The sequence below is a fragment of the Heloderma suspectum genome, chromosome 1, assembly GCF_057233095.1.
Source record: "Heloderma suspectum isolate Gila_16-S chromosome 1, 16-S_ref, whole genome shotgun sequence".
In the NCBI taxonomy this organism is placed as follows: domain Eukaryota; kingdom Metazoa; phylum Chordata; class Lepidosauria; order Squamata; family Helodermatidae; genus Heloderma; species Heloderma suspectum.
This window is the reverse complement of record NC_139458.1, coordinates 384,395,434-384,420,730: the sequence shown is the minus strand read 5'-3', so window position 1 is coordinate 384,420,730 and position 25,297 is coordinate 384,395,434. Positions and strand designations below refer to the sequence as shown.

At 41.1% G+C, this 25,297-nt stretch overlaps 1 protein-coding gene across 1 annotated transcript in view; it reads left to right on the top strand.

The window, feature by feature from the left end:
• The window catches only part of KIF6 (kinesin family member 6), a 271,710-nt gene that overhangs the window by 111,841 nt on the left and 134,572 nt on the right, over positions 1 to 25,297 (top strand). Inside the window, exon 14 of the mRNA XM_084828534.1 lies at positions 10,980 to 11,018. Coding sequence (XP_084684660.1) covers positions 10,980 to 11,018 — 39 coding nt within the window. The remainder of the gene's footprint in view (positions 1 to 10,979; positions 11,019 to 25,297) is intronic.

Below are 25,297 nucleotides of genomic sequence, written 5' to 3'. Positions count from 1 at the left end.
CCTTTTTTGAATCCATGGTCGCCATTAAAAAAAGTTTCCATTTAGGTTCAGCACTGGATTATACCATAGTGGTAATGACCGAGTGGATCAGATTGATACTGTCTGTTGTTTTTTTCCAAGCACTTAGTGATACCTTTTATATTTGGTGGTAATTTATTCCTTTGAACTGGATACGATGAAACCAGAGCATTTATCCCAACTAAATTTGCATATTAGTTCTATATTAACTATTATTTTCATGGTATACCCACAAAAGCGGTACCAGTACTGCTCTTTCCTGCTATTGTAGAAGACGGCACATTTTAGATGTACTCAAATTTTATTAAAGACAATTCACAAAGAATAAAAATGATTATTGTTGTTGTTCAGACGTTCAGTCGTGTCCGACTCTTCGTGACCCCATGGACCATAGCACGCCAGGCCTTCCTGTCCTGCGCTCTCTCCCGGAGCGTGCTCAAGTTCATATTCATTGCATCCGTGATGCTATCTAGCCATCTCATCCTCTGCCGTCCCCTTCTCCTTTTGCCTTCAGTCTTTCCCAGCATCAGGGTCTTTTCCAGGGAGTTTTCTCTTCGCATTAGGTGGCCAAAATATTGGAGCTTCAGCTTCAGTATCTGTCCTTCCAATGAGCACTCAGGGTTGATTTCCTTTAGGATGGACTGATTTGACCTCCTTGCAGTCCAGGGCACTCGTAAGAGTCTTCTCCAGCACCACAGTTCGAAAGCATCAATTCTTCGGCGCTCAGCCTTCCTTATAGTCCAGCTCTCACAGCCATACATTACTACTGGGAAAACCATAGCTTTGATTAGACGGACCTTTGTCGGCAAGGTGATGTCTCTGCTTCTTACTATGCTGTCTAGGTTGGCCATAGCTTTCCTCCCAAGGAGCAAGCGTCTTTTAATTTCATGGCTACAGTCACCGTCTGCAGTGATCTTGGAACCCAAGAAAGTAAAATCTGTCACTGCTTCCATTTCTTCCCCTTCTATATGCCAGGAAGTGATGGGGCCAGATGCCATGATCTTCGTTTTTTTAATGTTGAGTTTCAAACCAGCTTTTGCACTCTCCTCTTTCACCCTCAACAAGAGGCTCTTTAGATCCTCTTCGCTTTCTGCCATTAGGGTGGTATCGTCTGCATATCGGAGGTTGTTGATAATTCTCCCAGCAATCTTAATTCCGACCTCTGATTCATCCAACCCAGCATTTCTCATGATGTACTCTGCATATAAGTTAAATAAGCAGGGTGAAAATATGCAGCCTTGTCGTACTCCTTTCCCAATTTTGAACCAATCGGTTGTTCCATGTCTGGTTCTTACTGTTGCTTCTTGACCCTTGTACAGGTTTCTCAGGAGACAGGTAAGGTGGTCTGGTACTCCCATCACTTTCAGAATTTGCCACAGTTTGTTGTGATCCACACAATCAAAGGCTTTAGCGTAGTCAATGAAGCAGAAATAGACGTTTTTCTGGAATTCTCTTGCTTTCTCCATGATGCAGCGAATGTTGGCGATTTGATCTCTAGTTCCTCTGCCTCTTCTAAACCCAGCTTGTACTTCCGGTAGTTCTCGGTTCGCATACTGCTGAAGCCTACCTTGTAGGATTTTGAGCATCACCTTGCTGGCATGTGAAATGAGCGCAATTGTGCGGTAGTTTGAACACTCTTTGGCGTTGCCCTTCTTTGGAATTGGAATGTAAACTGACCTTTTCCAGTCTTGTGGCCACTGTTGAGTGTTCCAGATTTGTTGGCATATTGAATGCAGCACTTTAACAGCATCATCTTTTAGGATTTTAAATAGCTCGGCTGGAATACTGTCATCTCCGCTAGCTTTGTTGTTATTAATGCTTCCTAAGGCCCACTTGACTTCACTCTCGAGGATGTCCGGCTCAAGTTCAGTGACCGCACTATCATGGCTATCAGGGACATTCAGATCTTTCCTGTATAGTTCTTCTGTGTATTCTTGCCACCTCTTCTTAATCTCATCTGCTTCCGTTAGGTCCCTGCCTTCTTTGTCCTTTATCATGCCCATCTTTGCACAAAACATTCCCTTGAGATCTCCAATTTTCTTGAAGAGATCTCTAGTCTTTCCCATTCTGTTGTTTTCCTCGATTTCTTTGCATTGTTCATTTAAGAAGGCCTTCTTGTCTCTCCTTGCTATTCTCTGGAACTCTGCATTCAGTTGGGTATATCTTCCCCTTTCTCCCTTGCTTTTCGCTTCCCTTCTTTCCTCAGCTACTTGTAAAGCCTCATCAGACAGCCACTTTGCTTTCTTGCATTTCTTTTTCTTTGGGATGGATTTCGTTGCTGCCTCCTGAACAATGTTACGGACCTCCGTCCATAGTTCCTCAGGCACTCTGTCTATCAGGTCTAATCCCTGAAATCTATTCCTCACCTCCACTGTATATTCATCAGGGATATGATTTAGGTCATACCTGAATGGTTTAGTGGTTTTCCCGACGTTCTTCAATTTAAGCTGAAATTTTGCAAGAAGCAGCTCATGATCTGAGCCACAGTCAGCTCCAGGTCTTGTTTTGACTGACTGTATGGAGCTTCTCCATCTTTGGCTGCAAAGGACATAATCAATCTGATTTCGATATTGACCATCTGGTGATGTCCATGTGTAGAGTCGCCTCTTGTGCTGTTGGAAAAGAGTGTTTGCTATGATCAGCATGTTCTCTTGGCAAAACTCTATTAGCTTTTGTCCTGCTTCATTTTGTACACCAAGGCCATGCCTGCCTGTTATCCCGGTGATTTCTTGACTTCCTACTTTAGCATTCCAATCCCCTATAATGAAGAGGACATCTTTTTTTGGTGTTAGTTCTAGAAGGTGTTGTAGGTCTTCATAGAACCGATCAACCTCAGCTTCTTCGGCCTCAGTGGTTGGGGCATAGACTTGAATTACTGTGATGTTGAATGGTTTGCCTTGGATTCGTACTGAGATCATTCTATCATTTTTAAGATTGTACCCCAGTACTGCTTTTCCCACCCTTTTGTTGACTATGAGTGCTACTCCATTTCTTCTAAGGGATTCTTGCCCACAATAGTAGATATGATAGTCACCTGAATTAAATTCGCCCATGCCTGTCCATTTTAGTTCGCTGATTCCCAAGATGTCGATGTTCAATCTTGCCATCTCATGTTTGACCACCTCCAGCTTACCTTGATTCATTGATCTGACATTCCAGGTTCCTAAACAATATTGTTCTTTACAGCATCGGATTTTCTTTTCACCACCAGACACATCCACAGCTGAGTGTCCTTTCGGCTTTGGCCCAGCCGCTTCACTCTTTCTGGCGCTACTTGGAAATACCCTCTGCTCTTCCCCAGTAGCATATTGGACACCTTCCGACCTGAGGGGCTCATCTTCCGGCGTCATCTCGTTTAGCCTTGTGATACATTCCATGGGGTTTTCTTGGCAAGAATACTGGAGTGGGTTGCCATTTCCTTCTCCAGTGGACCACATTTTGTCAGAACTCTCTGCCATGACCTGTCCATCTTGGGTGGCCCTTCACGGCATAGCTTATGGCTTCATTGAGTTACGCAAGCCCCTTCGCCACAACAAGGCAGTGATCCATGAAGGGGAAAAATGATTATACAAAGTGAATAACAGTTTTATATATTCTGCAGAAGAAATGTGCACATCCTTTATGAAGATGTAAATATTACTTTTTAACGAGACCCAAGCTGTAAAACGCTCTTTCTTGGTTTCTTTAACACTTTTGTATTAAAGTGAAATAAAATGAGATAAATGGTTTGGAAGAGAATTTTCTTGGGGCACTAGCACTTAAGCAGCTTGTTAGGCAAAACAGATTTGAGGAGGGAGCAGTGACTGAAAAGCCTTCCTTTGTTTTATTGAAATAATGGGAAAGTCTGCATATTAAATGCCAGTACTGAAAAAAGACCATATTGTTCTCTTTAAATTAGCAGTGGTCTAAGTGTGTTTATGTTTCTTAAGCATGTGTTCTAAATAGTCACCTGGAACTATTCAATACTCTAGAAGTCCCCACATAACTCATTGCATCCGTTTACCATTTGAGATTCCAAAAAAGAATTGCTTTGAGTGCTGAAAGGCATCTGAGCTGGGTGTTCTCATTCAAACAACCTGCAGCATTAACATGCATCTACCATAAATTATATTTTGGGTGTTTTAAAGTACCATCAAGGATTAGATGATAAAATAAAGTTATATATTCATTTAGTAAAAAATATACTGGGTTGGATGAAGGACAAGGACAAGTAAAAAAAAGGGATCCACAATTTCTCCTATCTACACATAAGCACAGATGCCGCCCCCATGCTACATTGGACATGACACCAAATGTCTTCTTATCCTCAGGTTCAGCTTTTCAGGGAGTTGTCCTGGGTGGTGGGTGAAAAAGACCTCGGGGTTCAGTTCACAGTTTGTTGGATCCAAGCCAATGTAATTTTTTAAAATAAAAGAATCATTATTGCATGTCCACTTTGCACAAATTATGCATTTCAGAATGAAAGTTCTAGAATTTTATCATTTAAATAAATTATGAAGCTTTTAAAAATAAAAGTAAATTGTACATATGCACGTTTGGACCTCTTCTACCTTGTAGTTAGTTGAAAGCATACGAACCCAAACTGTGCTATGAAGAAAAAGAATGCTGTTGGAGTTGTTGAAATATTTAAGTGATGAAGCTGGATCTGAAAAATTCATTTTACTGAAAACTAAGAAAAATGGTTAATAAATATTCTCCAAAAGTTAAACACTCCTAATAAACTAGCTGGTGAGATAGTGAAACGTATAGGAAGAGGCCACTGGCGCTGAACAGCAACCCAAGAGGGAAAGGGACTCCCCTCACCCTTGGCAGAGGAATGCAAAAGCTGGCTAAAGAGTGAAGTTAAATGCTTTAAATAAATAAAGTCAGTGTGCTCATTGTTACATAATGCCAATGTTTCTCAAACTTCGGGTTGCAACCTACAGATGTCCTAGTTGGGTCTTTCCCCTCCCTTCGTTGGGCTGACAGTGCACCATTATTGTTGTGTGGCTCCTTCAAGAGACAGGCTCCCTCCCTCCCTCCCTGTCATGCTGAAAGTTCTATTCAAATAGATGCTGGCTATATATACTTTTATTAACACTGAAAGTGAAATATAAACTTGTTCAATGTTAACTGATATTCCTGTTGTAGAAAGTTAGAAAGGTGGACTTCGGTGAGTTGTACTTTAAAACTTCAGAAGCGCTGGGTTGGTAGTTAAGAGCGCAGCAATTGTATTCTTACTAGCAGCAGCTTTAACAGCCCGTGAAGGGTGCTGCTAGCAGCCATGCATCTGCACAGTGCTGACCTCAGCTGCCCGCTGCCCCTATTGCCTCCTTGCATCTACCAGTAAGGGCTCCCCACACCTTTGCTGGTAGGAGATATGAGGAGAAGGTGGAGGCAGGAATACCTCTTTCTCCCTCTTCCTATCCTTCAAAGTATCTCACTTTGTATTCTTACCACTACTGCTGGTAAGAATAAAATTGCTATATTGTCATTAGTTTGGGTTTTTTTGATAATAGGCATACTCTGTCATACAACTGCAGTTTTATTGCCCTTTCGATTGTGGAACATGTATTACTAAGCGTAATATTCTAGAGAGAAAGTTGTTATTATGCACTTGTAATGAAGTCTACGAGTCTGGAGACAATACCTCATAGGACTGGACTTTTGAATCTCAGTGATGGCATAAGGGGAGAATTCCTTTCTTTTGTTAATTCAGTGACCAGATCCAAGCATGGATACAGTGATAGCATGGTGGAGCTGTAGCCCAAGGGTATCGTCGGCGGAGGCCCACCTGGGCACAGGCCCTGGATCTTTCTGAGCTGTGCCCCAGATCTTTCGAGCTGTCCTAATTGCCAGTTTTTACATTTTCCCATTGACTTGCATTGGAAAACAGAAACAGCCATAACTTCTTTAGTTTGTATGATAAATAAATGAAATATGGAGACCTTGTAGCCCCCTTGGATGTGATTAAACCTGCCCAATTTCAGGCAGTTAGGTCCAGTGGCTTTTGTGCTAGTCACAGCTAAAATTTGCTATTTTCAAGAAAATCTGTCAAAGCAAAGAGCTATATTTTTTGTGTGCTTCCACATATGTTCATGGAATTTGGAGACCTGGCAGCTCCTATAGAGCTGACTGAACCTGCCAAATTTCACACAGTTAGGTCCAGTGGCTTTTGTGCTAGCCATGCATAAATTTTCCTTTTCTCAAAGACTAAAAAGAAAAGTAAAAACTGTCAAGCCACACAGGTATTTAGAGATCCTAATCAGAAGGTGTTAGAGGTGACCATTAGGAGGTCACTATCCTTAATCTCTGGTGTACTGTTTTCTTTGAGGTGCAAAAAACCTATATCCCCCTACTTTTCTGCTCTTACATGCCCACTGTTGGGAGCTTGCTTGCAATGAAATTTTGAAGAGGGAGAAGTAAGGCAAGAAAGAGCTCCATGTGAAATGCTGCTTTTCACACAGCATCTGATTTTACTGCCCCAAACTGGAACCTTTGGCTTCTGCAGACATTTAGTAGCTTCAGTACAGCAAAGGATCCCATCAACCTCCACGAACTTCTTTCTCCTCCTCCACTTTAATTTCTCCAAAATAGCTGTAGAACTCAAATTATTCCAAAAGGAGGGTTAGTACTATGTGGCATCATGATCGGGGAACTGCTGGGGCTTTTAAATAGGTTCTACAGTTTTTTTAAAAAAAGCTAGAAAAAGCTCACAGCCACCTCACCTCATAAAGTTAATGTAAGTACATGCAATCCTTACAAACCCTCCACAGCCTCCTAAATTCCTCTCAAGTACTACCTCTCTGAAAGGAGCCACTTGGCTTAGGAAATCCTCTCTACCACCACCACCACCCTTGGCCCCTGCGCATTTCCAATCACTGTTCTTTTCTTCTTCCTTCCCCTATCCTGTTCTTTCTTTCTCTTCTTTATTCTACCCATATCTTGGGGAATTCTTAAAGACAGTTCTCTTTGGTGGGCAAGAGAAGTTCTGAACTGTATTTGACTTTATACAAACACACAGGAGGGTTGGTTTTTCTCCTTCTCCTCACTAAAGTCTTTGAGAAAAGTGGGTTCACATGGTTGCAGAGAAACAAATCTGGGTCTGTTTTGTTTGTCAGTTGCCATTATTGACCAGTAGGAAGGGCTGTAGCTCAGTGGTAGAGCACACGCTTGGCATGCCAAAAGTCCCAGGTTCAATCCCCACCATCTCCAGGCAGGGCTAGGAAAGAATCCTGCCTGAAACTCTGGAGAGCTGCTGCTGCCAGTCAGTGGTGACAATACTGGGCTAGATGGACCCAGAGTCTGACTCAGTATAAGGCAGCTTCCTATGTTCCTCTGAACAGAAAGCTGTAATAAAAAAGGAGTTTTGGGTTTGTTTTTAAGTGGAGGGGAGATAAATACTGCTAATCTATACAACCCTATGTATGCCTACTCAGAAGCCCCATTATGTTTAATGAGGCTTACCCTCAGGAAAGTGTGCATAGGATTCCAGCACAAGTTACTTTTGCAGGGAGGTTTGCACCCTGATGTTCTGCATGTTTACTCAGAAATAAGTCCTGAGTTGTGAGCATGGCACTGCAGGCTTAATACAGTGCCTGCCCAATTCTGTCTAATGAATTAACTATCCTTTCAGCTCAGTCCTATGCATATTTAGTCATTTGTGTGTGTTTTTAATTTTGCATGAACTCTAGCTTCAGAGGTGAGGGAAAGGCACTTAGTACATGCTCAGAGCTTCTCCATAACTTAATCCTAGTTTTGAAAACAGACTCAGTGGCTGAATCCTGGTGAAGTCTTGGCACAAATGAAGTTATGGTGAGGAAGATACAATGAGAGCTTGAGCATAACAAGGAGGAGGTAGAGGAGAGTTGCACAAAGCAAGACATCTGTTTTTATGAAGAGTTACTGGAGGATGATAGGATGAGGAGGGATGGTTGCATGGAGGGGAATAGAACTGATAGGGGGAGAATGTAAGTGCTCAGTGGTGAAGGAAAAGCATTCACAATATGCTCAAAGGCACTCTGTAAGAACATAAGAAGAGCCATACTGCATCAAACCAAGGTCCATCTAGTCTAGCATTCTGTTCACACAGTGCCCAACCAGATGCCCACGGGAAACCTGCAAGCAGGACATGAGCGCAATAGCACCTTCCCGCCAATATTCCGCTGCTGCTAACACTGGTGAAATGTAAATAAATTCCAGTAATTCTAAATTTGCATGCATGTATATCCTTCAGTAACTTTGCAGGTTTCTTGCCTTGGGGACACCTCTGATGACCTGTGCATTTTCATACAAACTTACCCAAAAGCTATTGGGGAAGGGATGAAGGGAAGGGAAAGCAAATTGCTTCCTTCCCAAATTGGAGAACTCCCCTTCCACATGAACCACTGCACCCATCCTTTGCTGGTTTCTTACTTAGGGACAACTCTAGGCTGTCTGTAATTTTTAGAACAGTGGTCCACAAGAAAAATAAGTATGTCCTCTTTTGGAGACCTCAAAATGCCCTTGCACCACCACCCCTGAGGCTATCATTCTGAAATTTGGCAGACATGATCTCCTCTGATGGGGCAATGACTCCTGAAAATTTTATCCAATTCTTCCAAGTAATAAAAATGTTATTGGCAGTGCCCTTTAGAAGAAAATATATAACCTTGCATCTATTTTTCTGGCATTGGGCAGGTGTAATCCCCTTCTAGGGGGCTCTGTGCCTGAAATTATCATCCAGTTCTGACCAAGAGAAAAAAGTTACAGGGTGTTTGTTTGTTTTTCTAATTTCCCGTGGTAGTCAGCAGGAAGCATAAAGACTCATTTTTCAAAACCTTGACTCAGGTTTGGTGCTGAGCTGAATTGGATCAACTACAAATTGGCCAGAAGAGAAGTGGGATGTTTTTCAAAACACTGAATTGTGGTGTGAATTGAAGTGGGGTGGGGTGTCAGTGCACACTTCTTGTGTATGTAATCTATACACACATGCAAGCACACCACACACACACACACACACACAAATTTGTGTTATGGGCCTGTGCCCTGGATCTTTTAAGAACCTAGCAATGCCCCTGCTGTACCTCTTGGCATCTTATAGGGTATATATTAGCTCTGTAGTCAAGAAGATCAGCACAACCCTATACTATTATTTCCTTGTAGTAAGTGATTTAGAGTGCAATTGGATTGAGATAGGCAGCCGCCTCCGAACTCAGAGGTGACCACCTATTCTAAGCAAAGCAGGAGAAGCTCAGAGGGGGTCATGTCCTCCATGCTTCCCCTGCCCTGCTTTTTTGGCTAGACAGCCGATTGAAGCTGTCTAGCCACAGGAGCACAGAACGGGGAAGAAGGCTGCTGTACGACACAGTGGATGTGTTGTGAATGCAGCTATGCCCTCCCCACCCTGGAACACCACCAGCTACGCCCCTTTTCGGCCCCTCCACGCTCCTCTTGCGAGCGCGGAGGATGGGGTTGTCCACGCTGCCTCCGAGGCAGCGTGGAAGTGGGAGGAGGTCAGTTTTCCGGGAACCAACCTTGGAGCGCAGGCTCCGAGATCGGTTCCCAGAAAACAGCATACCCTGTGAATACTTATATTTTTTAAAATCCATTATCCAGATGATTTCTGAACTAGCCAAGGCATGTGTGAGCACAAAGTTAAGACACTTACCAGAACTGCCAGACTTAGTTCATGGCTTAAATGAAACTGTACTTGTTATAGATGTGCCATGTTGTCTCAAAACCAGGTGGTCAGATTCCCCCTTTAAAGGCAAATAACTGCTACTACTCTTGAGTAATGCTTTCTACAGAAGTTTTGCGTTGCTCTCATTCTTTTCTCCCTCCTCCGATGTATCTCCTGAGGTAGAGTGAGGGAAAGCTTCGGAAAAATATTTCCCTCTTCCCCAGCATCCAGGAGCTGTTTTCAGCAGAGAATGGAAGCACAGTGCTTCCCTCCTTCATGGTGCCTTAATCAATGAAGACTGAAGCCACCCAGAGTCAGGTTTTGTCCCCACCACCACATTGATCACAGATGCAACCTTTTGCTTTTCTCTATAGAAGTAGAATGGCAGCCATTCACTTATATAGGAAAAAGGAAAAAGATGCAGTCAGGTACACCTTGGGATGGGAGCTAAACATGCCCGTTGGTGACCCCAACCATTAGGAAAAAGTTTGCTCATCGTCATAGCTCTACCCTGGGTTCTGTATTTGTACTGAGAGAATGTTGGAAGTATGAGATGAAATGTTGAAAACTGGTGGGTATATAGTATTTTAAAACACAATAAACTAACTTATAATAGAGAGTCACTGTAGGTGTCTCATCTATTTCTTCCTTTTCAAAGAAAAATAATTCATAATGTCAGAACCATATCTAAGTTCGCCTTGATACTACTAGAACCAAAGCTACAGTCCTAAGAAGGGTTACTAAGGAGTAAGCCCCATTGAATACAGTGGAAATTACTTCTGAGTACATATGCAAAGGATTGCACTGAACAATTGAAATTTGAATTTATCTCTCAATGACCCCTGTTGTGCTGTTTTAAGAAGGGTCACATATCAAGGCCTAGCCTGACTTGGAATCCTGTCCTGCTTCATTATCAGTAGATATCATAGGTTTGATAAAATAAGTCCCTTGGGTCTGAACCAATAATACAGAACTCCCAAGAAGAAGTTGTATGATATTAAAGCTGTGATTTTTTGCAGGCGCGGGGGGGCGGGAATAAATATTTTCTACATTTTATTTATTTTATGATACCAGTTTACAGAGACAGATTTTCCATAAGTTGTTAACATTTGATGTTGTTTCTTTTAATTTTTCATTTTGTAGCATATGCTATGTTTTCATTTATATTTGTAGAAAATGCAGAACTAAATTATTAAACTTTGTAAAATCCTAATTGTTTTGAGATCAGATTGATATAAATCATCCTTTGCTGGAATTAACCTATTTTGTTCTGCGTTGTTCCATTTAACAACCCCATTGCCTATCCTGCACCTGAATGCAGTTACGCTAGAACGGCAATCATATACACATTTACTGAAAAGTAAGTCTCATATTCTGAGTCAATATACTTAGGTTCTTGTGACACAATATCTACTTTTCTTTGTGGGGGAGGGGTTGGAGAGGTAGCAAACAAAAGCCTTTGATGTTCCATTAACATTATTTATTAATTAGCTAACAATATTTATGAATCATTTACATTAAAATAAATTTCTTTGTTATCATTGGATTATAACTGTTTTATTTATAATAGCTATTTAAACATTCAGTTTTGTGCAAATAAATTATGGCTACAGACCACAAATTCTCGTTGACCCACTTTGGCCAATGGGAATGCTTTTTCCCTACAATCCTGAAGCACTGTACCTGGAAACATTCTGAGGTAAGGAATTATAAGTCTTCCTATAGTTATTCTGAGCGTAGGTTATTTTTGCCAAGTGTTCCTTTCTTCTGCAAAGTGCCCTTTCACCATGGTTTCCATCACCAAAGTTCCCCCTTGTGTGCTCTAAGTTTGCTTGACATGAGGCCATGCAATGTATGTAACCCCATGCCAGATGTCCTGTTAGGGTAAATGAATTATGAGCACCCTGATGGATGTATATGTTGCTGTCTGTGTGCTGTGATTATGTAACTATGTGAACTAATTATGTAAATAAATTAGTTAGAATCCTGTGCTGTGTCATGGCTGTGTCATCACTGTGGTACGGCAGAAGGTGAGGGACAATGGTTGTTGTGGTGGGGGGTTTTTTTTGCTCTTTTATTTATTTTCAGTATTGTGGTGGTGGTGTGGTTGTACCTGCATAGTTTTATGCTGTCATCATGACTCTGGTCACATATCAGTGTGGTGTCCCCAGTGTCGACAGATCTTCAGGATCCCATAGAACTGGGGACTTAGACACTATCCTATAGCTTGCCACCTGACACAACCGAATCACATTATAAGTCTCCTTGAAACAAGTGGACAAATTTATCAAGACATAAATCTAGTTGCTTTCAATGGAAGTTCTTTGTCACAACTAACTAGATGTATCAGGGCCCAGGTGTGATAAATGCAAGACATGTATTTCTAATAATGCATATTTATTTTTCTCGTACAACATTTATTTTTCTCTTTTTTTACACCAGCCTGACTTGATGTTAGGGTGGATTTAGGGTGGATTTTATGAAACCAAATTACTCTGATATTTAATTGTTTTTGATTTATCAGAAATATTTACTTTAATGTCTGATATTTATTCAGAGATAAAAGCATCTGCTTGCCATCTTCTGTCTGTCTTACAAGTTACTGGCAACATATACAAAACTCACAGATCGTTACAAAAGTAAACTTGTAAAAAATATTAAATTTGAAATGCTTTAATACTGTATACCTGTCAAGCATGTGCAAGCTGATTGGACTGGAATTAAGATAAATCCTTTGTATTCTAATGAATTCTAACTTTGGCACAGAGAAGAGAGATCTGTTACTTATTTAATTTCTACTGTTCTCTTTCCCACTTGGTTAATTTTCTTCATTATCTATCTTATCTATTTCGAATTCACTCATAAAAAGAGAGTCTGGGTGAAGCAGGAAAAGTAGAGTGAGCTCATAGGCTTCATTTGATTGCAGAAAAAAAAATGTGGAAAGAAGAACTGAAAACACTGGAGACAAACTTATTCTAGAATCCAACAAGAAGGCTGGAAAAACATGACCTTCAAATCTTAGAAGAAACATTCAGTGAGATCTGACTATACATCTTGATCAGAAATAAATATAATGAGGAGGTTGGACAAAGCCGCCAATTGGAATCTCTGCAACATCCATAAAACACTAAATGCAGACCACCTATCTTTATCATCTGTTGACTTTGGCCATTAAATTTTATTAACTGCCTTAGGTTTTGCTTTTATAACTTTACTGTTTTTATTCTGCTTGATTATTGGTCATCTTCCTTTTTCTGGGCAGAATATTCCCATGGAAGAAGTAGTCTGAACCAACCTGGGTATGGGGGGTGGGGGTGGCGGTATCTTCTTTTATGTAGGCAAGTGCTGTGTGCAGGCACAAGGGTTACTGACTGGAGAAATTACTCTGCTTATAGAAAAGTATGGGGAACTTCCTGAGTTCAGAGAGCCCTAGGAACAACTGGTTTTCCTGTTTACTCATGAGTCAGTTCCATTGTTACTAACAGGGCATACTCTCTAGTAAGTATATTTAGGATTACAGTATCAGCGTTTAAGAATGTACAATTTACTTTCTCCACAAATATTGAACCATATAATTTTTTTTTCTAAACATGGTTATGCATTTGCTCAATTGTATACACTGCCACAGAGCCCGCTGCTAATGGAACCCCGCAGTGTTGGGCCACTCATGTTGAGCCTTGAACCTGGATTTTTTAATTTTTATTTTGTACTCGCCCATTACCCAAAGTGGCAGGTAACCTACAGTTATGCTGAACTGAAAATCAGCCAGAAATTACAAAGTAACTTAGTGAGCAATCCTATGGCTGCTAGTCAGCAGCTAGATGGCCATAGGATATGTGATTTTCCAGGAAGCAACTTCGGAGCCCACACTCTGAGGTCAGTTCCCAGAGAACCGACCTTCCCTTTCGCGCTGCTTCACAGGCAGCGTGGAACAGCCCTGTGCTCCATGCCCAGAAGAGGAGTGTGGAGCGGCCAAAATGGGGTTCTGGGGGGTGTTCCGGGGCGGGGAAGGTGGAAATGCCAGTACAACACATCCTATGTGTCATCTGGCAGCCTCCTCTCCCGCTCCGCCTTCCCGCAGCTAGACACAAATGCAGGGCAGGAGAAGCGTGGAGGGAACAATCCCCTCCATGCTTCTCCTGTCCTGCATTGGATAGGCAGTCGCCTCCGAGTTCAGAGGTGGCCACCTATCCCCATAGGATTGCACCCTTAAGCTAGTTTATTAGGCTTCATCAGTGTAAACGATATGCATATATAGAAAAAGTCTTGACAATAGCAGTAGCAGCCAAGCCAAAACCAAAATTCTATATTGTGGGCCAAAGGGCACCTTCTTGTCTGTGTCTCTTCCCCCTCCTCTTCCTTTTGACTCCATCCTACAGGACTAAAACCTTTTATAGGATGTAGGCTTCTCCTCTCCCTTGTTGTTTCATTCTGAGGGGAAGTAGGGCCACATTCACTCATTTTCTAAACCACATAAAAATGTTTCATTAGCCAGGCAGCTCATTTACTCCCTAAGAAATATTAGAATGTGTCCATGTGTGTAATATGTGGGTGAGGGGTCGGGTACTCAGGAGGTCTCTTGTCTAGTGCCCACAACATTTAAAGTTGAGGAGCCATTTTTAAAAAATAGGGCTGCAACACCTTTTCATATTTATATATTAAAATAGTAGGACAGTGTAGAACATTTATTGTTGCAGTTTTTATATTGAAAGTACGGCTTTGTGGGGAATGAAATATTTCTTGTAAAACCAGTTAACGGAATAAGATTACCTTTTGCTGTTCTGTTTGCTGCCATTTGTTTCCCCTATCTGCTGCTGCTATGGTGTGTGTCTTTTCAGGTCAACATTTTTTTCCTTTCTGGGTTATCCCAACCAATCGGGAACACATATCAAATATGCTGACAACACAATGCTATATTAATTTTTGTGAACCACCCAGAGAGCTTCAGCTATTGGGCAGTATAGAAATTAAATCAATCAATCAAAATAGGCACTAAGATCTAGATACATGCTGACATCACTAATGGCAATTTAAACGCATTCAGAATGAGGGCAATGCTTCCTTGAGTACTCACATGAGTAGTACTAGTCACACAGGTATCATGTAGTGAATGGGATGACATTATGGAGCTACAGAGCCAATCACTGTAAATGTGGACAAACAAAGCTCATTTGGAGTGAGGCTGGTTCTCCTTCAATAAGATTTCATTCTCTTTCATATTAGTCCTTAAGAGAGTTGATAAAAACTCTCTTGATGATTTAGAGAGTCCCCCCCATCCCCCCCCCACACTTTTCGCTTGGTCCTAGCCATAAGTATTTTCATGTCTGTGGGTTTGCTAAAATGCTATATTTTGATGTAGGGCACAATCCTATGGCTGCTAGTCAGTGGCTAGACTGCCATAGGATAGGTCGGTTCCTGGGAAATGACCTCGGAGCCCGCACCCCAAAGTCGGTTCCCAAAGGACCGACCCTCACCCCTTGTAGGCAGCGCGGATCAGCTCTGCACTTGTAAGGGCAGCGCAGAGTGGAGAAAATGGGGCATTTCCGGGGGTGGGCTGGGGTGGGGAGGTCAGAAATGCTGGTACGACACATCCTATGTGTTGTCCGGATGCTGCTTCCCACACTCTGAAGCCCTGTGGCTAGCTGTCTAGCAGCAAAAGCAGGGCAGGGGGAACAAGGAGGAGATCCGCTCCTCACCACTCCTCCCTCCCTGCACTGAATAGGTGGTCTCCCCTGGGCTTTGAGGCAACTGTCAATCCACATAGGATTGCTCCCTTAAAGAACTAAAGGGGGATTATGTAATATTTTACACTGTTATAATTGAAAAATAATTGAGGAAGCTTTCCTGGTGGGGAATTTGGGGTGAGAGATATTAGTTTCTCAGATCACTTGTTTTGGGGTTTGTTTGTTTTTTGTAAAGGTGGTAACTACAGAATTTTATTTCAATTAATTGTTTACATTTAAATTTGCATGTTGCCAAATGACCTCAGTTTTTTTTTTGTCTTGGTCTCCACCTGATGTGTCAAGTGTCCTTGCAGCAATGGCAAATATCTGGATGATGCTTTATGGGCTAGCTCCAATCCCTCCTTCTTGCTAGCTAAGTTAGTGGCATCTGTGGCAGTTGAGCTCATGTTGAAATTTGATATTTGCTCAATACTAGAAGGGGAAAAGCCACAACATAAAACTCCATGGAGCAAGAATTTTGCTGGCAGAAATGTAAAGGATGAAGAAAGCCTGTGTAAATGTGGTTAATGATCTAAGATGAATGGATTCCTTTTTATCAGAAATCACACATTTTTCATTGTCTGGCACAATATCATAAATAAAGACATGGATACTAGCAGTGTGGAAATAAAAAAAAAAGAGCTGATATTTATTACAACTGTTTTCAGAACAGTCAATTATGATATTATTTTTAAGGCTTATTTCCCATTGCCTACTGTCAGCGGGCAATATGGGTAGGCATCTGCTGAGACCTATTGCCAAGCAGAACCTCTGAACTGTTATCTGACACCAAATCCTAGCTGAGCTGCTGAAAGGCTGCAGCTTCATGTTGTAGTCCTGCTTTAGCATTGTAGGCCACTGTTCACCCTTGGCCTGTCACTACAGAGGCCACCTAGACACAGCAGCATAAGTGGTTTGGTGAAGAGGTGCAGGTGAGTAAGAAGAGAAACTATTGGAGAGCAACAGCACTGGGGAAGAATGAGTGAACCTGGGACTTAGCCAGCCAGCCTAGTCCATGAGTGTATATACTGGGAATGGAAGATGGGGAGAGAGAGCCCTGGAAGCCTCTTGCCCTGGCCCCACAAAAACCTGGAGCCAGCCCTGATTCTAACCCATGTGTGAAGCTTTAGCCTTACAACTTGTATATTGCTGTATCAGATTTTCCACGTTTGACATTTTATAAGTGATCTTGTATGAGAGATGACAGATTATTGCTTGTTGTTCCCACAGTTCATGCTATTTGTGACTGAATGTGGATTCATTTGAAGAAGGCAAAGTTGCTTACATATAACTGTTATTCTTGGACATTCACACTCCTGTCTTCCCCTTTATTTGGAATTTTATCATACTTGTTCCTTTCATCCTGTTCTCTCCAGTTAAGATATTCAACCCCTTTCCCTTTCTCCTCATACAGGGCTACACTCAGAGGTTCTAGAGCAGTTTTCTCTAACGTTGTGCCCTTCAAATGTTTTGGGCTACAAATCCAGAATTCCTGACCGTGCTGGCTGATGGAAATCCAAAATATCTTGAAGGCACTAGGTTGGGGAAGGCAGTTCTAGAGTCTGTGGCAGGGAGCGTAGGTTCTCCATATGTCCAAATGGCAGTGATTAAAGCAGGGCCAGCCCAAGATATTTTGCTGCCTGAGGTAGAGCAGCAAAAACTGCCCCACCCACCCCACCCCCAAGTCAGGGTCCATAGTACTCAAGGCTGCTCATGTTATTTTGGCACCTGAGACAGAGAATCCCACAAGCACCTCTCCTAATCCTTGGCAATAAAACTTCAACAATAACCAATAATTCACTGGCCTTTCATGACACCCAAAATCTGCTACCACAGGCAGCCACCTCACTCTGCCTAATGGTAGGGCTGACCTTGTCTTAAAGAACTGACCATTAGAGATGAGCCAATCTCATACTTCATTCATTATATTTGTGTTCCATGTAACCATACATGAAGCTATCCCATTTTATCCTCACAATTGCTCTGTGTTAGGTTAGGCTGAGAGAGGACGGTTTGCAAAACACCCAGTTAACTCTATAGTTGAGCACAGACTTGTGAATTATCAGCATTTTCACAAGATGACCAGTCCAAGGATTCCTCACAGGAAGTCCTACACATTAAATTTGTGCAAAACCAATGCAGGTTTATAATATAGACAACTTAAGATCACTACTCCTTTCATTGGTTAGAGGCTGTTATATTTTGTGCAGTGTTGCTCGTAGAGGAAACACCATGTCCTGAAATGATCTCCTCCTTAATCTGGATGCTGCAGGTGGGGAGAGAGTTAAGAGTTATCGTAGATCTTTATCAGATGCTTGTAGCAATGTAAGAGCTTTATTTGGTATTGGCTGATTTAAAATTCTTACTCCATAGTGAAAAATGCCTATTGCTGAAATCAACAGTAGTGTCCCCGATTTGTTTTTTTTAAAGGCAGACCTTTATTTTATGAAGATGCTGGTATCCAAGGGCTAAACAGAAATAACTGATGAAGAATAATGGGTGCATTAAGAAAATAAATTGCTCAGCAACATAGTGCTATGCATTGGGTAGGAACTCCTGATAATATAGCGTTTGTTTTATAGAAGGAAATTATTAATTTTAATGCCTGGAAAAACAGAATTCTGCATTGGATATAAATGGAAAGCAGAATTCCAGTGTTGTTTCCTGATATGCATTTTAAGGATGTATTAAAGGTTTTTTTTTTTTAAATCAAGTTAGTTAGCTAGTGGTTAACTTCTTTTTGGATTTTTTTCTTAAAGTATTTAAGTGTTCTATTTCTGGGTAAGAGTTTTAAGCAATAATTAAAACTAGTGCTGTGCTGAAAATGTATTCCACATTTTTTTTCAATCATTCTCATTCAATTTGATAGAAAAGAAATTGCTTTCAAAAAGAAATTCAGTGGTGAAGAAAATTTTGGAGAAAATCCCATGAGTTGGGTTTGGGTTCCTTGTGCTTACCTTACTTAGGAGGTGGCTGAGAAGCGTGTACATGTTTCCTGTTTCTCATTGTACAATCATCTCTTCAGCAGCTTGTAGCCTCCTCAGCTCTCTGTACTTCAATTAAAGCCCAGGCGAAGGTGATGTGAGGTCTTTTTCAGATCAGGTCTTTTTCAGATCAGGAAGCGCAGGTAGTCTGGAAGGCTGCAGAGCTAAGTAAACTCACACACAGCACTCTCAGCCACCTCACAGTGATTAGGTAAACTCAAAAACACCACAAAAATAAATTATAAAACACCCTGAGAATGAGGCACAACAGTAGAAACCTCTTTAATGGGGGAAGAAAACTTTCAGGAAATTGGAGGACAGATTTTGGCTTGGTACTAGCTCCACCTCTTCCTGGAGCTAGACACAATACTGCCCCCCTCACACCTGCAATGAGGTGGATGTAAAATGGGGGCCAGCCTGCCAACACCATTGATGCTTTTTCTACTTGCACTAGGAGCACAACAAGACCCAAACTCCTTAAGGAAAAAGGAGGCTGTGTTACAACACCTGCCAATGGTGAGCCCTACCTATGAGAAACTGTTGAGAATGTATCTTCCCCCTGAAGAAATTCAGCGAAATTGTACCCCCAATTTCTCTGCCCAAAAATAGGGTGGAGAATTTCAAGAGGCCATTTGTTCACAGCTCTAATTACAACAGGGAAAACGTACATGATTTGTGTGTGCACATTTCCTGGCTCTCCACATTAAGGTGCAGTGCGGATGTAATGTTCTCAGACTCCTAACCATGGTTTGCATGTGGAGCCACCCTCGTTTCTCCTCCTCTTTGCTTCTCCTCCTTTACCAGGATTGCACTCGTAACCAAAGTTTAAAAGCAACGTTTAATAGCTTCGGCTATGGGGCAGTATAGAAATATAATAAATGAATGAAATGAACTCAGGACTAGCATTAATTGTTAGTTAGACTGCTTTGGAAGTCTGGAGGGAGAACTCTGATGCTACCTTTCTTCTATGATTATTATTTCTTCCTATGTTACCGCTCTGTGTGGATTCTTTTTCCTTCAAGTGTTTACCAAGAACTCAACTTTGATTGCTATTTATTGTTTGTTTTGATGATGTAATGTGCACAAATCCATCACTGATACGTGTAGGAGTTATGCATAAGCATAGTTGCTCTTATGCACTCCAAGTCATTGCAAAGAGGTATAAGTGGAAGGAGTAAAAAGGGGGTGGAATATAGTGCTGCAAGAGTGAACCATGTTAAAGGTTATCTCTTCAACAATAAAAGCTATGGAATGGAAAAGAAGCTGGATGCAAAACTGTCATTACAAACTTACTTCTAAAACCAGAAATGGAATGTCATGCGTCTCTTTTGGGAATATAACTGTTTCTTGGCATATAGCAATACTGGAGAGGGGTGTCGGCATTGGGGTTTTTCAGGCAGACATCCTTTTGTCTTTAAGCAGGTTTATTTAATTAACTAGATTCTGGTACAGAATTGTTTACAGCTGTAGGATCTATGGCAGCCTGCTGCATGTTGAAATAGGATAGTATGACAAGTAGTTTCCATAATGTATCATAACTTTTTATCTTACCAAAAATAGACAACTTAAAAGCATCAGAGAACTATTCAGGTGTTTGGGAATAATTATTATATTTTATTAGCAACGTTTTAAGACGATTTAGTAGAAAAAACTGGTTGTCTGTCTACTTCCTTTGTCCAACAATAGAGGCTTCATTCTCCTAGGAAGACTTTTATAAAGATGCTTTTAAAGTGGACACTTGCCCAAGCTGTTTGCCAAAATTGCCCCAGGAGCAACTTTACATTTTACTTTTCCTGACATGTGCATGTGCTGAGAGTAAAAAGGACACCAAAGTGATCACTGAGACATGCTTTTTCTCAACATGAGTATGAAATCTATCCTAGGGATGGTTGGCACAATATTGGGACAGGGATTTGGGTATGCAGGTAATCAAGACCGTGAGCACCCGACCCAATAACCATGTAACCCGTGGCATACATATGTACATCCATTTATAAATATAAATGACTTCTGTCATCTTTTCTCCTTGAGATATAGGGGGAAAGGAACATGGGAATCGAATGTATATGGGTATGGATGGATGGATGTTCAGGGCCACATGTTAGGGCTTAAAGGGGGAGGTGCACAGTCCTAATGCCGTGCCGCACCTACAGAATTTTGGGTTAATGATTGAGAACCAGCCGTTAGAAACCATAATAAAACATGGATCTAAATAACTGAAAATTAGGGTATGTGAGACATTTCACTAGCCTTTTTTTAAAAAAAAAAAATCAGTGTAACTTTGAGGGCTATAGCCACTTCATGTTAGCTGTCTATTGCAAATGTCCTATTGATTTTAATAGCAGTGATACACGCAAACAGTTTCTGTTCATGAACCTGGTTGTTTTTAGCAATTGACATGGTCTTGGATTCAACAAAGCAATAACTTGAGTGGAAAGCATTTCTGTTTGTACAAGGGCAGTCCTGAATTTCTACTAATTCATTTTTGTGGTGCAGCTCCCCCCCCCCCACAAACACACACACCTCATGTGACATATCATGCTACTCCAGAGGATCTCCTGACCCTCAGGAGTAGCTTTTCTGAGGATGCAGGATCCTTGGGGGAAGGCACCATTCTGCAACTTGAACTTTACTGTCAATTTCTTTAATCCAAACCATTAAAAGTTCCACTTTTCACGTGTCATTTTGGAGCTAATCAGGGAGAATGTCATGTGTGGAGAAGTTTATAGTGTAGTGCATTGTAGTGTCAGAGAGATGTTTATATATGAGAAGAGGAAACACTGTCCATGGTAGGTCTTCCCTACTTTAGGGCTAGAGTCAAATGCTGCTATGTTTGCATGCATAGTTTGTGTTCTTTAGTGGGTGCACTTCTTGTCTATCTTGATGGCCCCTATATTGTTCACATTTGTTCTCTCTAAACCAAGGGTCCCAGCCTTTTTTGGTTGGTGGGCACATTTGGAATTTTGAGAGAGTGTCCTATGCAGTGTTACAGAATGGCTACTATGCTGGGTGTGGCCAATCACAAAATACACATTTCTCAGAAGGCAAACTGGTAAGGCTAAAAGAAAAGTAACTTGGCTGAGAAACTGAGTACAAGGAAGAGGTGGGCTCTGAACCCCAAATGCAAAATCTCATATTAGCCCCCACAAACTACTTTAAAATACCCATTTCACAGAATGGCATACTGGTGATGCTCAGAGAAACTCACAAACAAAACACCCGCTTACACCAGATACCCACACACAAAGCCCCCCAAACCCAGACAGATTGCACACACACACACCAACCACAAAACACCCCCCCATTCCATGCCACCCCCTCTAGACCCCCAAGATGTTCCCTCCGCAGCTCACCATTTTCTTTTTTGTTCTGGGCAGCTGGCAAGCTTCCAAATTAAGCAGCGGGCAGCAGCTGTCTGCCATTTTTATTTTTCTAAGAGTGCCTCTGGGGCCCCATGGCATTCTTGGAAATAAAGATGTGGCTGGAGGCCAGCACATTGCTTTGCAGCACTTCTAAGCAAGTAACAAAAAATCAGGAGGGGCAGGAAGCCTGGCAGGCACCAAGGGAAGTGTCTGCAGTCTCAGAGGTGCTCATGGACACCATGTTTGGGACCCCAGTTTTAATCCCTCCAAGGATAGTATGCTTGCAACATGGAAAATGTAGCACTCCTGAGCGAAGAGACATACTCACTTACTAAAAAGAAAAAAAAGAGAGATCTTTCCCCATTTTATGTCAAATACTGCAATAAGGAAATACTTTTGAGTTTCACATGTACGCATGAATTCTAACTGGGGTGTTTTGGTAAAAATTATGCAGATGCATTGCTACCTCTGCACTGCAGAACTAAATAGTTGTATGTGACACTGACATGACATTTCAGTCATACTAGCATAATGTCATTTTTTGCAATGTTGGCTGACATAGCTCATACTATCCTAAGCAATTACATTTTGGCATGCTGATCTTGGGATCATCTTGTTAAGCTGTCATTATCTCTGATATAAATTCTGAAGAAGCAGTTTGGAATTGCATACTAAATGGTGAACTGTAAACTGAAACAGCATTTGTACAAATAGCAGTTCCTCTTTTCAGTTGTGTATCAGGGTACACTTATTTAAAATAAATGTCATGAAACAATTTAATGAAATGAGACTAAAACAAGAGCACATTTCCACATTTCATTATGTGACAGAGCTTGTTGGGAACATTTAAGATTTTTAAATTAGATTAAAGCTCCCATTTTAAGCCTTAGAGGATTTGAAATGCTGTTTTTAAATCTAGATTAATTGCTACAGTCTGCTTTAGTTATGTCATTCCCATGTATTCCTGTGTTCTCTGTAATGAGTAGTTGTACCTTAGGGGAATAATCAGGCTTGGTTAATGAAATGCCATGAATGTTTGTGGAAGGTTCATGGAATTTCGCAAAAAGTTTTTCATATTTCAACCAGCTTGCCTGTATAAAGAATGTTAAATACACTTTAACATATTTTTCCCTAAGCTAAAAAAGTAGTGAGAAATCTTCCCACTCATGTGATTATCTTATTCCTACACAAATTGATTTACGCAGAGTGAAATTCACTCCTTAATGAAAATATCATAAAATGCCTATTCACTAATGAAGTCTTAACTAAGTTTTAGAGAAAATTAAAATTGTTAAGTTTGGATATTTTCCTTTCCAAACACTCCAGCAAAGTCAGATCACATGAGCTCTGTTTTAGTTAGTGACACATTATCTAAGTCTTGAGTATAAATTCCCAAGGAAATGTACTCTCTTGATTTTAACCTCTTTCCTCCAAGCTTATATGATGGAAGTGGCTACTTCAGAATTCTAGCGCTTCACTCATTTGCTGAAAATATTCTGTATGTCAATTCTCATGATCCTTGTGATATGATGAAGTCACCATGAATGGACTATTCCACAGTTTTACTCTGGTGAAGTCATTTTGGAATGTTGAAACTTAGTGGAACTGCAAGACGTGGAGTTGTGGTTGAATGAAGTTTTTGAAGCCTTTTTAGGATTTGCTGAGTTGCAAACTTATTGTATGGTGCACTGCTTCCTTGCAGCAGAAGTGTAGAAAAAAAACCTCAGCTTATATCAAATGTAGTCCTGAGAATCATTCCTAAGATTTTTTCAGCTAGCTTTTGTGGCAATTAAGCACATTACAATCATGGTACACCTAATATGATAGAAATAGATACCTTCACAGCCTTTCTCAAATCACATTTTGCATATTCTCTCCAACTCAAGTATTAAATATTGGGAGAACAATTGGGAAGCCCATGTTAACATAGAGTGAATGGGCTCCATCCAAAATCACACAAGGAGACTTCCCCTTGCTCTCCTCTCCCCCCTGGAGAAGTTTGGGGGGTGGGGTACAGGGAGATAGGGGGAACTGTTCTGCCAATGATGTCACTGGCAGATGGACACAACTAGATGCAATGCAGTGTGTGAGTTGGAGCCCCTTGCATATGAAAATATATATTATTATGAGCTCTCAAAAACCCTGAGCTTTTTACTCTGTTTTAGAAGGCCTGCTTTCTTATTTCTCTACTAATGTCGCTACCTTCTCAAGGGATGCTCACGTAATTTTGTAGCCAGATGAAAGCTAACCTTTTGTTTCAAGCTCATCAGGTTTCTGCCAGATTTTGTAAGTACGGTGAGTCATAATAATTATACATGGGTGAGAGCATATCATAGTTGTTTAAGGATGGGTTGTTTGCAACAGTGTGACTCTAAGACATAAAAGAGTTGTCTATAGCATTTGGAATCCATTTACTTTGTATAGTGCACCAAAGACTTTCCCCTTTTTCATTCCTTCAAGGGAAAAGATGACTGCCATGAAAACAAATCAAAGCTAGTCAAAGGAAACTTTTAAAGTAATGGTTGGAAACCACTTGAGCAGCTGAAGCAAATGCCAGGAAGAAAAAGTAGCTAAAGAGTTACACCAGTGCTTCACAAGCTATAACCCTTAGGCGACATGATACCCATAAGAATATTTAAGATGTCTTCAAAGCTTTGAGATTAATTTTGAGCTGTAGCTCTCTGAAGACCACTCTAGCTCCCTGTATAAAAGAGTTTCCTGTACTTTTATGTGTCTACAAAAAGGCAAATTGGAATGGGGAATACTTCTTTATGCGTCTATATATCTTAATCCCTGAGATCTAGATTAACAGTAAAATGTTCCTTCAGGTTGACAGATATAAACTATAGCATTGCCAGTAGGGTCTCAGTCGGTTAGTAGCATTGCCACTGACCAGCAAAAACTCTTGTATACTGAGGAGACAGGCTGTGACTGATATATCTTGCACACTGAAGTATCCGTGCAAGTCCTATTGCAAATTCAAGACAGCATGGCACTGCTGCGATACTACTTTAAACAACTGTAGGTATCATTTATATCTATGTTTCTTATTGTCACTCAACATTTTCCACATCTCTGTGAATTTTGCTGTGACATCAGCATCTACTGCAAATCATTTTCCCTGATCCCACCCACTTTGGTTCATTCACTAAACTGCTTTTTTGTGTGCATGGAACATACAGGCCTTGCTTGTGAAGAATTGTGAAGGGAAAATTGAATTTAAAATACATTTCCTAAATCAAATGTGTATTCGTAATAACCTGTCTTTTTTTACCCTGTTCGATTTGAAACATTTCTGAAAGTGAAATATGCCTTATTAATAAAAACACTTATAAAGTGCCTAAAATGCTGTACATGTATTGAAAGATAAGCCAGACCCTGTCTGCAGGCTCACATAGATGCAATACAAAAGGAGAAAGGAATGAGGAAGGAAGAGGAAAGAAGGCATTGGAGCAGCAGCTCCTTCTCTGACGGTTGTATCTGGTCAGATTGGTTTCCCTTTTGCCATGATGTTTATTCTGAAAGGCAGGAGGTGCATGCTCCTAGTGACACGTGGTCCCCTGGCTGATG